Genomic DNA, 15,534 nt, shown 5'->3' on the forward strand with positions numbered 1-15,534 from the left:
CTGTCGTCCTGCTCTGATTGGATGGCGATGCCCTCTCACCTCAACACCTCTTGTTACTGTGGGTAAGCTGCATCAGGTGCAGCTGGATCAAACCTGCGTTTGGTGTCGGACCAACGAAACCGACAGGAAACACGAGGAAACACCAGATTATATCAGTGCTGAGCTCAAAGGAGATCAGCGTCTGTTGCCATGGAGACACTGAGATTACAGGAGATCAGCGTCTGTTGCCATGGAGACACTGAGATTACAGGAGATCAGCGTCTGTTGCCATGGAGACACTGAGATTACAGGAGATCAGCGTCTGTTGCCATGGAGACGCTGAGATCACAGGAGATCTCGTTCGATCTGATTTGATCTCAGCGTATCCATGGCAACAGATGCTGATCTGCTTGATCTGCAGTTTTTTGCGATTTATTCAGAAACCGTCAAAGATATAAAGAAGTACACGGCACAGCAGGAATCTCCTGAACAAGCTGCACATTTTGATATTTGAATGATTCAAATCGGTTTAAGGCTGTAAGAGGAGTAAACCGGTACGATAAGTAAGAATAATAAAAAATAAATAAAAGTACCGGTAAGTCAGAAGAATAATAATTAATATTTGAATGACTAATATATGAATGCCTTGTAGCATTCACAAAACAAAGATTTGGATCGCTAAGGAAGGCGTTCACACAATTATATCATTCAATATAAAAAAAACCTAAAGAACAGACTGATGCAGTTAAGTGCAGGAAAGAAGTGCAGCTTTTGTCAAAATAAAACTCAATACATACTGGAAAATTTAAGCATACATTTTCAAAATACAACTTTGGTTGGCGACTCCTAATATAAACTGTACATATAAAGAACACTGTATTGTTACTGTGTTCTTGCAGAAAGTCATTTTCATCAATTAAAGGTTTAAAAGGAATAACAGGCGGTTGTTGAACAGGTTTTAATTTACAGGAGACCGTGTTGCCGACATGTTTATGATCTGGACAATTTCTTATCCAGACGCATGAGAGGGTGCGTCTGCCCAACGCTGTCTGGATACTGGAGGTATGAGTGCACAGGCGTAGAGGACTGGGAATGAAACATGGCCGTGGAGGAGAGCATCCTGCATGTATTTGTCAAATCCTACAAAACATCTCACACCGTAGCTGCTGGCGGGGAAAAATAAACAGAAGGCACCGTGTGTGTTGCCAGATCGGCTGGAAAACGTCAGCGTAAGCTGACACTTGTGTGTAGATTTCTTTGTCGTGTGTTTGTGTGTGAGTGTGTATGTGTGTGTCTTGCCCTCGGGCGCCACAGCAGCACTCGTCGTAAAAGTTTCATCTGTGTCGGGAGGGAAAAGGGAAGAAGCATAAAGTGTAAATGGGATTTCTCACTGCCATCAGTAGTTTTCCTTCACACTGGAATACAGAGTCCGACATTCTGTGTTTCATTACAGTGTGGAGGGACGCACCGATACCGATTCCAGTATCGGTGTGATACTGCAGTAGTCGAACTCGGAAACAGTTCCCCGATACACCCAGTGAGTATTACGAAGTGCCAGCGGCAGGTATTCTAGAGAGGACGAGCGATGTCGGCGGTTTGGAGATTCTTTAATGAGGTAAGACAGACTGTAAAGTACGATCTGACAAAATATCGAGAGGAGGGGGAAGATAGTTCTTGCAACACCAACAATTTCATCATTGGCAGAGTTAGCTCGATGTCGCTCATTAGCACGTACTCCAGAACCATGCTACATGCTACATGCTAAAGAGTTTCAGGTCTCACACACCGGCGATGCTACAAGCTAAACATGATGAAAGTCTGGCTGACTCATTAATAATGAGCTCGGTCTATCACTCTACAGTTTTTCTGCTTAGTTCTTAGTTTTTGTACTAACTCATTCAGGCTGGATTGTTATTAGGGTGACTGTCAAAATAAAACTACCGAGTTGGATTGTTATTACGGTGACTGTCAAAATAAAACCACTAAGTTGGATTGTTATTATGATGACTGTCAAAATAAAACCACTAAGTTGGATTGTTATAACGGTGACTGTCAAAGGATAACGGAGGAAACTGTTAGTAGCTCTACTGAGCATGTGCAGAACTACTAGTTACTACAGCTGTAGCAGCGTTTCAGAAAGAAATTCATTTCCTTTAGTTTCGATGGAGACAGTTTGCCAAAGTGCTTTGAAAGTTTTCCGTTTTCAATTAAAAACACTGTTTAAACAAGGCCTAATTCCCAGTTGTGACATAAAGTCCATGAAATGCGGTAATTTTTCAACGTCTCAGTTCCCTGCTGCTCTTTGAGATTCAAAGCTTTAAAACACCAGTGCTCTGAGAGAAAACAAACTCAAAGGAAAAATAAAAAGACCTTCAAAACTCAAAATGGAAGGAAGGTTTTCCCCATCGCGACCCGGTGGCCTGTCAGGTAATGCACTTTGACATTCTCTACAAGCATTTCTTTTTTTGGAGCGGCGGATTAGGGAGAGCGTCTATTAGCGGCGGCAGGCCGGCGGCTGATTATCACCCCGACACGCCGCCGCGTCCTTGGAAAGGCTTTTGACCCCAATCACAGAGAGCGCCGCGACTTCACCACAGCTGTCAGGTTAGGAAAATGCTGTTTGTTTAGACGAGATGGGGAACCGAAGACGACGAGCCGGAACCTTCATCCCGCCTGGAAACCAATTTGCCGTGCGGTTGTCGAGGACTGGGCCATCAGAGGTGACGGGCGGCGGAAAGCAGAGTGGATGTGTGTGAAGGTATCGCAGTAAAGGGGGGAATGACGCCACATCCAGAGCACGGGAGTGAAACAAAGGAGAAGATAATGAGATTAAACGATCAGCATGTTAAACCGGAAAGAATGAGGTGATGTTTAATTAAATGGGAAGGAGGAGAATGTGATGGTCTGATGTGAATGTAATGAGAAATGAAAAGCAGGAAATATAAATAACAAAAAAAAAAAAAAGAAAAAAGACACAAACACCAAAATGACAAACTGTGAATTATTCAATCAAAAACAAATGATCATAAAATGATGAGAAGCTGTTAGAGTTAAAAAGAAAAGAAAAGAGGAGAAGATCTAAATGAAGAGAAGTGATTTTCCCAAAGAGCCAAATGAAAAATGATGATTACTCCTGAGAGTAGAGATGGGCGCCGTTTACACGTCAGGATTTCAAGTGTTTCAAAACGTTTCATGTTTTCAGGTTAACAGTGACAGAAACACTGAAAACGATGTAGTGAGCATGTTGGGCCACTAGTTGGCGAGAAAGTTGGGCCGAGAAGGTTCTGTTCTTGGCTGCGTGAGTATTTTTATTGGTTTGTATGTACATTTGTATGTATTTTACCAACTTTTTGCCAAAATGACTCCCCCAAATAACACAAAATCTTCAGGGATGATTTGTCATCATCCAAAGACGAATTAATTAGATTTTGGGATTCTAACGACAAACCGTTTCCGAATAAATCCCCAAAAAGGTGAAAGAATGTCCCAGACAAAGCAGGTGAGAGAGGAACCTGATGGAGGAGATCAAAGGAGATCAGCCTCTGTTGCCCGCTCAGCGTTTCACAGTGATGTAGCTACGCTGACTGTCAAAATAAAGGTACCAAGTCCAGGAGAATATGGACTTCGAGTCATGACACCACGGAGGAAACTTTGTTCTGATTGGCTCTACTGAGCGTGTGCAGAACTATGACAACTACGGAAACGGACATCGTTTTCAAAACATTGCTGTGTTCACGCGAAAGCATCATTTAGTGTAAAACTTGAAATGAAAGAAAGCGGCTGCAAGGTTACGACTAAGATCGTAAACTGAAGTGACAGGATTATTTATCAGTGTTTGTAATAGAAAGAAACTAGAATTCAAAGTGAGACAGAAGCTTACGGGAAAGGTTCATCCCAGGAAAGTCGATGTAAATGACTTGTAAATTAAATCAATGAGAATAAACTCCGTCTTGGGTGGAGACGATCCTGAGACTCCCAGAGGAGGGAGGAGAAGCTGGAAAGGAGAAAGGCTGGTAGCCGGGATGGAGAAGGAATGACGGAGCAGGACGGAGTGAGGCTGCAGAGTCGACTAATGAAAATGATTATGGGATTAGACCGAGGCTGCAGGACGAGGCTGGATCAATATCTGACCGCCAGGCCTCCCGTTTCCCTCGCCAGCAACATCAAGGTGCTCGATATCACGGCAAAACAAGTCGGGTGTTAACCGCGCTGTGTTTCGGCATGTGTCTGATCGGCGCTGAGGGGCTTCTCTTCAGCATTAATCGGAGCATTAACAAGAAAGTAGGTGGTATTTTTTTTCCGACTCTCACAAGTCTCATTCTGACCTGCAGAATATGATCCATCATGGTGGCGCTGGACTGATCGAGGACGGACGAGCAGGTATCGTTAGCTGACCTCGGGGGTTTGATTTGGGGTTTTTCACTTCTGGAAGAACCTCCTGCAGTTACACCAGCTGCTGTTTGGGGGCGCTGTCACCTGAAACAAACTCTGACCAGAGAGGAAGTGAAGAAGAAACAAAGCTCATTGATTGGTCCAGACTGAAGGAGGAAGTCCCGCCCCTTTATCCTGTGGCGACTAGGCTAGTTAGCTCATGGCTAATCGGTAGCCATAAAGAACCGCGATATAAAATCTTCAGACCAGATATGATATGACATGAAAGTCTTCCTCTCCACTTCCTCCTCTCCACTTCCTCCTCTCCCCTTCCTCCTCTCCACTTCCTCCTCTCCACTTCTTCCTCTCCACTTCCTCCTCTCCACTTCCTCCTCTCCACTTCTTCCTCTCCACTTCCTCCTCTCCACTTCCTCCTCTGCACTTCCTCCTCTCCACTTCCTCCTCTCCACTTCTGCCTCTCCACTTCCTCCTCTCCACTTCTTCCTCTCCACTTCTTCCTCTGCACTTCCTCCTCTCCCCTTCCTCCTCTCTACTTCCTCCTCTCCCCTTCCTCCTCTCCACTTCCTCCTCTGCACGTCCTCCTCTCCACTTCCTCCTCTCCCCTTCTTCTTCTCCACTTCCTCCTCTCCACTTCCTCCTCTCCCCTTCTTCCTCTCTCCTCCATTTCTGCCTCCGAGATATTATTATTTTTCCTTTCTGCCTCTGCTTCTTCACGTCGTTACCTTTGTTTGTTTACTACCCAGAATGCATTGCGCTCTACGTCACGTCCTCTAACCCCGCCCACTAGAAAGATTCTTTGCATGTGAAGTGAGATCCACGTTTCAAAGGGACCAGAGATCTGTTGGTTCTGGTTCAGAGTTCATTCATGTCGCCCAAACGAACCAGTTTTTCCCTGAAGAGACTCCGGTCCAGATTCAGCATGAGGTGTTAGAATGTTCCTGTCAAAAGTACCGTGTCCAAAATGGTTCCTCCTGATACTGGAGCACAAACTCAAACCTGTTAAAGATACACTACAGGTCCGTTTAACACATTCACAGTTAAAGCAGCTAAAAATAACAGCGGCGTGTTTCTCCTCTGCTCTGCTCTGGATCTGATCCCACTGAGAACCGGGAGGACAGACAGCGGCGTGCAGCCGGGCTGACGGCGGTCCTCTCAGGAGGCCAGCTGGCTGAGCGCTTCAGCGGAACAGCCGCTGAGACGAGCAGCAGACAGACAGAGCAGCAGACAGACAGAGCAGCAGACAGAGCAGCAGACAGACAGAACAGCAGACAGACAGAGCAGCTGAGACGAGCAGCAGACAGACAGAACAGCAGACAGACAGAGCAGCTGAGACGAGCAGCAGACAGACAGAGCAGCAGACAGACAGAGCAGCTGAGACGAGCAGCAGACAGACAGAGCAGCAGATGAACAGCAGACAGACAGAGCAGCAGACAGACAGAGCAGCTGAGACGAGCAGCAGACAGACAGAGCAGCAGATGAACAGCAGACAGACAGAGCAGCAGACGGACAGCAGACAGACAGAGCAGCAGACAGAGCAGCAGACAAGCAGCAGACAGAGCAGCAGACATACAGAGCAGAAGACAGATAGAGCAGCAGACAGACAGAGCAGCTGAGACAAGCAGCAGACAGACAGAGCAGCTGACGAACAGCAGACAGACAGAGCAGAAGACAGACAGAGCAGCAGACAGACAGAGCAGCAGACAGACGAGCTGAGACGAGCAGCAGACAGACAGAGCAGCAGACAGACAGAGCAGCTGAGACGAGCAGCAGACAGACAGACAGAGCAGCAGACAGACAGAGGGGCTGAGACGAGCAGACAGACAGAGCAGCAGACAGACAGAGGAGCTGAGACAAGCAGCAGACAGACAGAGCCGCTGAGACGAGCAGCAGACAGAGCAGCAGACAGACAGACAGACAGACAGAGGAGCTGAGACGAGCAGCAGACAGACAGAGAACCTGAAACAGAGCAGCAGACAGAGCAGCAGCAGATGAGCGACAGACAGAGCAGCAGACAGAGCGCGGCGATCAGCCTGGGTCCACAGACGACTCGTCCACAAATCTTTTCAGCATTATTGATTCGAAGGATTTCAAAGTATATTTGTCACATTTGGAAGGATTATTAAATGTATTTGACACAAAAACATGCTCGTATATTAAGGTCGACAATATCGTGTATTTTTACCGCCTTTGATTTGGCAAACAGAGAATTTGTTGGAGCAAAAAGATTTATGAGTCTAATTCTTCTTATGAAGTAAAGAAATAGAACCAATGTTTGTTGTATAATTATTTGCCCATATCCCCACACCATAACTCAGATCTGGAAGAATGACGGAGTTAGATAATAAGTTGAGTGAATTTTGATCTAATAAGGATTTGATTTTACACTTTATGACAATTGGTTTGTGAATTTTGACTTCAGGATATTTATATGCAGCTTCCAACTGAACTTCTCATTCAAAGTAATTCCTCAGAATTTATTTACATGCACTTGTTTAATTTGTTTACTATTAAGAGAATGGTAAACAAAGAGAAACAAAGCCATATGAAACTATGCTAAATATATACTAGATATATGAAAAATATATAAAAAATCAATTAGAACTAAAAATGTGTAAAAATACATTGGACAGGATTTATTTTCTCAAAGGAATCATAAAATCTCCTCCGTGGACGAGTCGTCCTACAATCATCAACCTGCAGGAGGACGAGGCGATGGAGACGCTTTAACTCAGAGAAACAGCTGGTTACACACACACACACACACACACACACACACACACACACACACACACACACACACACACACACACACACACACACACACCAACAAGAGGCCGCGGCTGAGCCTCCCAGACATCCCATCAACCTGAGGGGGAACTACAGCCAAATGCTCCAATCATGACACATCTGGCGGCGTCTGCGGTCGTGAAGCTGCAGCTGCTGAGATACGAACTCTCCTGCACCCGTGGAAGCTGATCTCCAAGCTTCTATCTCCAAGGCTGAGCAGAGTACCGGGAGGAGTTCACGGCGACGTTCACTCTGCAGACCTCGATGCCTTCGCCGTCGTTCACGCTACATTTCAAAGTCGACCTCCATCAGAACGCAGTGTGAACGTTATCCGACCCCAGAGTGACCCGCGCGCACAGAAGAAGGCGTGATGTCACGGCGAGCACGTTGTTTACAGAAGCAAATATGGACGCCATGCCGGGCAGCGCTCAGGGTTGCCATGTCTGACTCACTGTTTCAGCCCAAACAATGTAAAATCAGCCACTTCAAGAAAAACCAGATCCCTGTGTAGAAATCAGGTTAAAACCATAAAGCTATTATATGTGTAATAAAGAACACGACATTAAAACACGAATGCACGAAATAAAGACAGTAAAAAGGTAAAAGTATCAGACTCCCAATCGGGGGATACTCGCCATATCTGGCAACACAGGTCAGCGTGTGGATTCATTGTCAGGTGGTTTGTTAAATACAGAAGAAACAAACAATAGAAACCAAACAACTGAGTAACAATAACAAAGGTAAGCGACTTGCAATAAACACAAAACCCATGTGAGTGAAGTGAAGGAGCAGAGCTGAGCGCGGCGCTGAGCGTCGACAAATAAACCAACCCAGAGCCAACAGATGGGAGGAAACTAAACGGGAGGCGATGAAAGGAATTACAAACACACTAAGATTTCTACTTATTATTAATTCAACAGAACAATAATAAAGGAGACGAACGCATGTATTCCCTCTTTTCGTCAAAGCTTAAATGAAACCTGGAAATGCGATACATGTGAATGTTTTCAGTTATTCTTTAGATTTTTCAGGGTTTTTTTTCGGCGCCACTGTTGATCCACGACCCTGTCGATCCACCGACGACGTGTTTTGGTCATTTTCCATCTTCGTGTTTGAATCAAACATCCCATTCTGCCCATTTAAGGTCATTAAGGACCTCGCCGTCTGCCCGTTGCCACGGCAACCCAGCAGAAATTCCTCAAATATTTCAGCCTTTTTTGGGAGAGCAGCTGCCATCTGTGAGCCGTGACATCGGAGGCTGCCGGCACACTCATTGTCACCCTCACACCACCCTAAAAGGCGCTCGCTCACTCGCTCGCTCACTCGCTCACTCACTCACTCACTCACTCACTCACTCACTCACTCACTCACTCACTCACTCACTCACTCACTCACTCACTCACTCACTCACTCACTCACTCACTCACTCACTCACTCACTCACTCACTCACTCACTCACTCACTCACTCACTCACTCACTCTCTCTCTCTCTCTCTCTCTCTCTCTCTCTCTCTCTCTCTCTCTCTCTCTCTCTCTCTCTCTCTCTCTCTCTCTCTCTCTCTCTCTCTCTCTCTCTCTCTCTCTAAAAATCTGCAAATCCTGAACACATTAATTTCTCAAACCTTAAAAAGAATCAAACTTGAGGCCTTAATCGTCACTTCTGAGGCTGGAAAACAGAAACAGAGGATAAAAACAGCAGTATTTCTTTATGTGTGTTTATCTTGTCCTGACTTGTTTTGTCTTATTGTCTCTTTCTCAATCATCCTCAAAACACTTGCGGACAAATTGACCCACAATAAAACAAATAACGTGATTGTATTGATGACATGGGCAGAGTAGACTGCCTCCACTGAAATTAGACTATAAGTAATGGGGACGATAGCGGAGCTGGAGGAATCCCACATTAACCAAGTGTGTGAGGCAGAAGGACGCAGGTGGAGCTGTGCAGCTCAAAGTGAGAAGAAGAGAAATGGAAGGAGCATGAAACTGCTGTTATCCACTGGGTGTTATCAGGCATCAGCAGACTAATGAACAGAGAGCGAGTGGAGGAACATTCCAGCTGCTTCCTGCTTCCCTCAGGTTCAGCGTTTCCAGCAGATCAGACTGGTTAGTGCAGATTTATCAGAGTGACTGCAGCTTTCCACTGCTTCCACACTCACTGGACACTTACACTGTTGTGGTCAATACCCCCACTGCCAGTGTTCATGTTTAGAGCTCTTTGTTCTCTGCTCCATGTGTGTGTGTGTGTGTGTGTGTGTGTGTGTGTGTGTGTGTGTGTGTGTGTGTGTGTGTGTGTGTGTGTGTGTGTGTGTGTGAGTGTGAGTGTGAGTGTGTGTGTGTGTGTGTGTGTGTGTGTGTGTGTGTGTGTGTGTGTGTGTGTGTGTGTGTGTGTGTGTGTGTGTGTGTGTGTGTGTGTGAGTGTGAGTGTGAGTGTGAGTGTGTGGGTGTGTGTGTGTGTGAGAGTGTGTGTGTGTGAGTGTGTGTGTGTGTGTGTGTGTGTGTGTGTGTGTGTGAGTGTGTGTGTGTGTGTGTGTGTGTGTGTGTGTGTGTGTGAGTGTGAGTGTGAGTGTGTGGGTGTGTGTGTGTGTGTGTGTGTGTGTGTGTGTGTGTGTGTGTGTGTGTGTGTGTGTGTGTGTGTGTGTGTGTGTGTGTGTGTGTGTGTGTGTGTGTGTGTGAGTGTGAGTGTGTGTGTGTGTGTGTGTGTGTGTGTGTGTGTGTGTGTGCTTTCAGTACTAAAACTAGCAACAACACCAACTAGTGGACCAACATGAAAACTACATCGTTTTCAGCCTTTCTGCTGTTTCCCTGGAAACAAACATCATTTTTTTAAAACGTTGCAGAGTAAGCTCAAAACTTTTCTGAAATAAAAATGCAAAAAAACAAAAACTCAGCGTTTTCAGTTGAAACATCACGTAAACGGGGTTAAGATATTTAAAACAACCATCAATCTTCCTCACGTTGTTCCTGATCAGGTTTTCAAACCTCTGAAGTCGTTTGTTCACTTTTAAAAAGTGCATCAGCGTGGTGTGTTTACGACACACACACATTCCTGTCTTTACTGTTCTTGATCACTCGTCTCAGAAATTCGTCCGACACTTCAGACGCATGTTCATTTTTCCTTTAAGCAACCGGACTGACTTTGTGCATAAAGTTCTTACATTTTTAAACAAAAAGAAAAAAAAAACCCTCAGTCACCAGCGAGTCTCTCGACGTGTCCAGTTCATCACCCAGAGCAGGAAGTCTGGCGTCGCGGCCGCCGACCGGCACTCGAGGAGTTAACAGGCACAGAGCCACCAGCCATCAGCCAGCAGCTGATTAACCGACGCCTCGGCGGCGCCATAAAGTTCTGCCGTTTGTCCTGGAAGAAGCACGTTTCACCACTGAACTTCAGCTGAGTCGTCCTGAGCTCACATTCCTCGCTGGACTTGGATGGAAGAAGAGAGAAGAAGAAACAAGTGTCCATCCGGCAGGTCGGATGTTAAAGAGAATCCTCTGAAATGTTCTTTAATACTTCAGCAACACAAGGATGGGTGTCGAGCTGAGCTGCGTGGGCTTCAGGGCGACAAAGGTCAGGGAGGTTCTTTATCTCCGGAGCTCAACCTTTCTGACTCCCCGGGAAGGAAACAAAAGAACGAGAAGAAAAACGTGCAGCAAAAAACTACAGGCTGAAGAAAGAGAAGAAGAAAACATGAAGAGACGAAAAATACAAAGAAGATGAAGAAAAAAACTAAACTAACTAAGAAAACGTAGCAAGAAGAAGAAGAAAGAGGAAACTCAACTAAACCTGTCAGCTCAACTAAACCCGTCAGCTCAACTAAACCCGTCAAGTAAACTAAACCCGTCAACTCAACTAAACCCGTCAAGTAAACTAAACCCGTCAGCTCAACTAAACCTGTCAGCTCAACTAAACCCGTCAACTCAACTAAACCCGTCAACTAAACTAAATCCGTCAACTAAACTGAACCCGTCAACTCAACTAAACCCGTCAACTCAACTAAACCCGTCAACTAAACTGAACCCGTCAACTCAACTGAACCTGTCAACTCAACTAAACCCGTCAACTAAACTAAACCCGTCAACTCAACTAAACCTGTCAACTCAACTAAACCTGTCAACTCAACTAAACCCGTCAACTAAACTGAACCCGTCAACTAAACTAAACCCGTCAACTAAACTAAACCCGTCAACTCAACTAAACCTGTCAACTCAACTAAACCTGTCAACTCAACTAAACCCGTCAACTCAACTAAACCCGTCAACTCAACTGAACCCGTCAACTCAACTGAACCCGTCAACTCAACTGAACCCGTCAACTCAACTAAACCCGTCAACTCAACTAAACCCGTCAACTAAACTGAACCCGTCAACTCAACTGAACCCGTCAACTAAACTGAACCTGTCAACTCAACTAAACCCGTCAACTCAACTAAACCCGTCAACTCAACTAAACCCGTCAACTAAACTGAACCTGTCAACTCAACTAAACCCGTCAACTCAACTAAACCCGTCAACTAAACTGAACCTGTCAACTCAACTAAACCCGTCAACTCAACTAAACCCGTCAACTAAACTGAACCCGTCAACTCAACTGAACCCGTCAACTCAACTAAACCCGTCAACTCAACTAAACCCGTCAACTAAACTGAACCCGTCAACTCAACTGAACCCGTCAACTAAACTGAACCTGTCAACTCAACTAAACCCGTCAACTCAACTAAACCCGTCAACTCAACTAAGCCAATCAACTAAACTGAACCTGTCAACTCAACTAAACCCGTCAACTCAACTAAACCTGTCAACTCAACTAAACCCGTCAACTCGACTAAACCCGTCAACAAAACTAAACCCGTCAACTCAACTGAACCCGTCAACTCAACTAAACCCGTCAACACAACTAAACCCGTTATTATATACCCGTTTGTTATGATTTGAAAACTTTATTGAAAACGGCCCACGAGGTGGAAAATTTCCAAAACGCTGCGACTTCGACTTCCTGTCTGTGGAGCGGCGGAAAACTCAACTGTTCTGAAAGGCTGCGGCTGGTCGTGGTCACCACCTTGGTAGTAACTAGTAGTTCTGCACACGATGTCATGACTCCCAGTTTATAATCTCCTGGGATTGGTAGTTTTATTTTGACAGTCATCATAATAACAATCCAACGTGGGGGTCTGTCCACTAGAACGTCCGTGTTCTCCAGTTCTAATGTTTAGAGCTCGTTGTTCTCTGCTGCATGTGTGTGTGGTTTCAGTACTACAACTAACAGCAGCGCCCACTAGTGGCCCAACATGGTAACTACATTGTTTTCAGTGTTTCTGCCGCTCTTGTGGAAATGAATATTATTGACAAAATGTTGTCATGTAAATGCAAAAGTTTTCTGAAACCAAAATGCCCCACAAAATGTGTTTTCATGTGAAACGTCACGTAAACGAGGTTAAGATACTTTGTGGGGGAAAAAAAAACTCAGGTGAAAAACAACCATCAAGCTTCCTCACTGCATGTGTGTGTAGTCTCATTATGAAAACAACCAACAGCACCCACTAGTGGCCCAATGTGCAAACTACATTGTTTTCAGTGTTTCTGTCATGGAATTCTACGTCGTTTTCAAAAACGTTGCCGTGTGAACAGGAAACTTCCCTAAAACGAAAAACGTTAAAAAAAAAGTGTTTTTACTCGAAGCGACGCCGAAGACGATCCCATCATCAGAAACGTTGATACTTCACAAAACAAGCTTCAGTTTTATTTCCCCACACGTCACTGTGGTCCAGAGGAATCCTGCTCAATCCGACATTTTCACTGCAATTTCTACAAACAAGAGTGAAAATCTGACTCAAGTTTTTACAGTTTCTCACCATGAGTTGCAAAAATGGAATAGTTGATGTAAAGCAGTAGGTTTACTGCGTCTGTGTGTGTGTGTGTGTGTGTGTGTGTGTGTGTGTGTGTGTGTGTGTGTGTGTGTGTGTGTGTGTGTGTGTGTGTGTGTGTGTGTGTGTGTGTGTGTGAATAGTTTATAATTCCAGTTAAAGCGTTGATGAGGACGTGTTGTCGCTGCTCGCAGTCGCGTTTTCAGCGAAATAGAAATGGAACCAAACCAGTTGACTCACGTCACACCTCCTCATCTATTCTCTTCAAGCCTTCCCGGCCACACATAGTGAGTAATCTATTACATCTCCAGGTCTTTCTAAAACAACAACACTGATTTGTGTAAAAAAAAAAAACGTGAACACACCACAAAGTCTCCCCACCGGGTCTGACGAGCTTTGATCGTAAGTCGATGTAAACTCCCAGAAAAGTATGAAACCACAATTGCTAGTGTGTGTGTGTGTGTGTGTGTGTGTGTGTGTGTGTGTGTGTGTGTGTGTGTGTGTGTGTGTGTAAGACTTACTGTTATGCTCTTCTTCCTCCTCTACGTTTCCCAGAACCATCGCAGGAACGCCGAAGGCAGAAGCCAAAACCCAGACACAGATATTAACCACCTGAGGAGAAAAGACACGTTTTAATGTGGAGCAGGTTCAATTACATGAAGGTTTTATCTAATCCCATCCAGTCCAGTCTAATGTAATGTGATCTAGTCTAGTCTAGTCTAGTCTACTCTACTCTAGTCTAATCTAATCTAAAACTCCACATTTTTAAAGTTAAAAACACGCCGTCTCGTTCCTCCTCTCATGCTCTGAGCAGCTGGACAATAACAACGATGGCGTCTGTCATATTTCATGTTTGTCTGCATGGAGCGACTGGATTCATGTGATTAGAGGGAATGTTAGCAACACGCAGAGGAAGTTTGTCATCGGAACATCATTTAATAAGTACCGATATCAGTACTTGGTACCAGGAAGTAGGTCAAGGTCTGGAATGGTGGAATCGCTGCAAGCTGATTGTGGATCTTCTGAAAGTGCTTCTTCATAACTGACGCTACACGAACTGAACTGGACCGGATCAGTTGGTGGAACTCTCAGTCAGGAGGTTATAAATAGACGTCACGACGCGCCGCCTTGAGTTCGCTTTGCCGAGCGGCTGCATTCTCTGTGGGGGGTTGCACCTCGGCGCACACTTCTCACATGGACTACTTCTTTGTTTCACGCAGGCTCCTGAGTGGCAGCGAAGGAACCGTGACACTAATTATTAATGTCTCTCTTCCACGATACGAGCTGAGAGCAGCGCGGCAGCGCTCGGACATCACTGTCACTTTAATTTCTGCTTTTATTTTTAACCCCCCCTCCCCCTTCCACAGCGAAGGCACACATGCATTCACGCCGTCTCCCCCGACTTTTGACTTTTGAAGTGAGCTGCAGCGACTGTTAACATCTGAACCGCCGCCTGTTGTGGCCGTGTGACGGCCGTGCGAAGGTCGATCTCACACTTTGAAATGAAACAGTTGTACCTTGGCCTTGTGAGGCGTCCGCATGTCCAGGGCCTTGACGGGGTGGCAGACGGCCACGTATCTGTCCATGCTCATCACCGTCAGGGTGAAGGTGCTGGTGAACATGTTGTAGTAATCGATGGACACCACCGCCTTGCACAGGGCGTTCCCAAATGGCCAGAAGCCCAGAAACACATCGGTGCCCTGGAAAACATCCGGGAATCAAAAGATCAACGTGAAAATATAGAGCTGGAATCAGAAAAAAAAAAGATTTTTCACCCTTACATTGGGACACATGCAGCGAGACGTATGGAAATACAAAAGGCACAAAAAAAATTCACCACTACTACAGACGATACAAAGTGAGCTGCCGCTCAGCTTATTGGACGAGTTCAAATCAGAAATGTTGGTGTCCTGATCTGTTTCATACAAACTGAGACACCGTTCACGAGACGTTTCACGTTTACACCACGTTGTTGTGAAAAATGATGCCCGTCTCCAGGGAAATGGCCGAAACGCAGAAGATTGTGTGGTTAGCCTGTCAGGCCACTAACTACACAGAGAGCAGTACTTTGTAAACATTATAACCTAGAGCTACACTCGGTAGAGTGCATACCAACACCACATTTGTTTGCCGAACCGAGTTAGCATCGCTAGCATGATAGCCATTAGCTCATATCGATGCTAACTAGCCTGTCAGCTAGCTACATCTCTGTGTGAAACACTGAGCAGGGAGCGTCTCCATGGCAACAGACGCTGATCTCCTTTAATCCCCTCCATGAGGAGCCTCTCATCCACTTGGTATGGGACAGTTTTTCGCAGTTTTGGGGGATTTATTCAGAAACGATTAGCCGTTAACGTCCCAAAATCTAATGGATTGGTCCTTGGTGATGACGAATCCTCCCTGAAGATTTAATGCATTTCAGGTGAGCAGGTTTAGTGAAAAGTTGGTAAAATGCATAAATACAAACCAATAAATAAATGAAAACAGAATCATAACCCTCTATGTAAATATGGAC

The 15,534-nt window shown here is 45.3% G+C and overlaps 1 protein-coding gene across 1 annotated transcript in view; it reads right to left on the reverse strand.

The window, feature by feature from the left end:
- oprl1 (opiate receptor-like 1) overlaps window positions 1-15,534 on the reverse strand; it is a gene marked incomplete at both ends in the record, with an annotated part of 71,545 nt that overhangs the window by 8,640 nt on the left and 47,371 nt on the right. The window contains 2 exons of the mRNA XM_080470398.1: window positions 13,541-13,631; window positions 14,537-14,719. Of these exons, the coding sequence (XP_080326524.1) occupies window positions 13,541-13,631; window positions 14,537-14,719 (274 nt within the window). The remainder of the gene's footprint in view (window positions 1-13,540; window positions 13,632-14,536; window positions 14,720-15,534) is intronic.

This window comes from Lipophrys pholis (genome assembly GCF_963383615.2).
Source record: "Lipophrys pholis genome assembly, chromosome: 8".
Taxonomy (NCBI): domain Eukaryota; kingdom Metazoa; phylum Chordata; class Actinopteri; order Blenniiformes; family Blenniidae; genus Lipophrys; species Lipophrys pholis.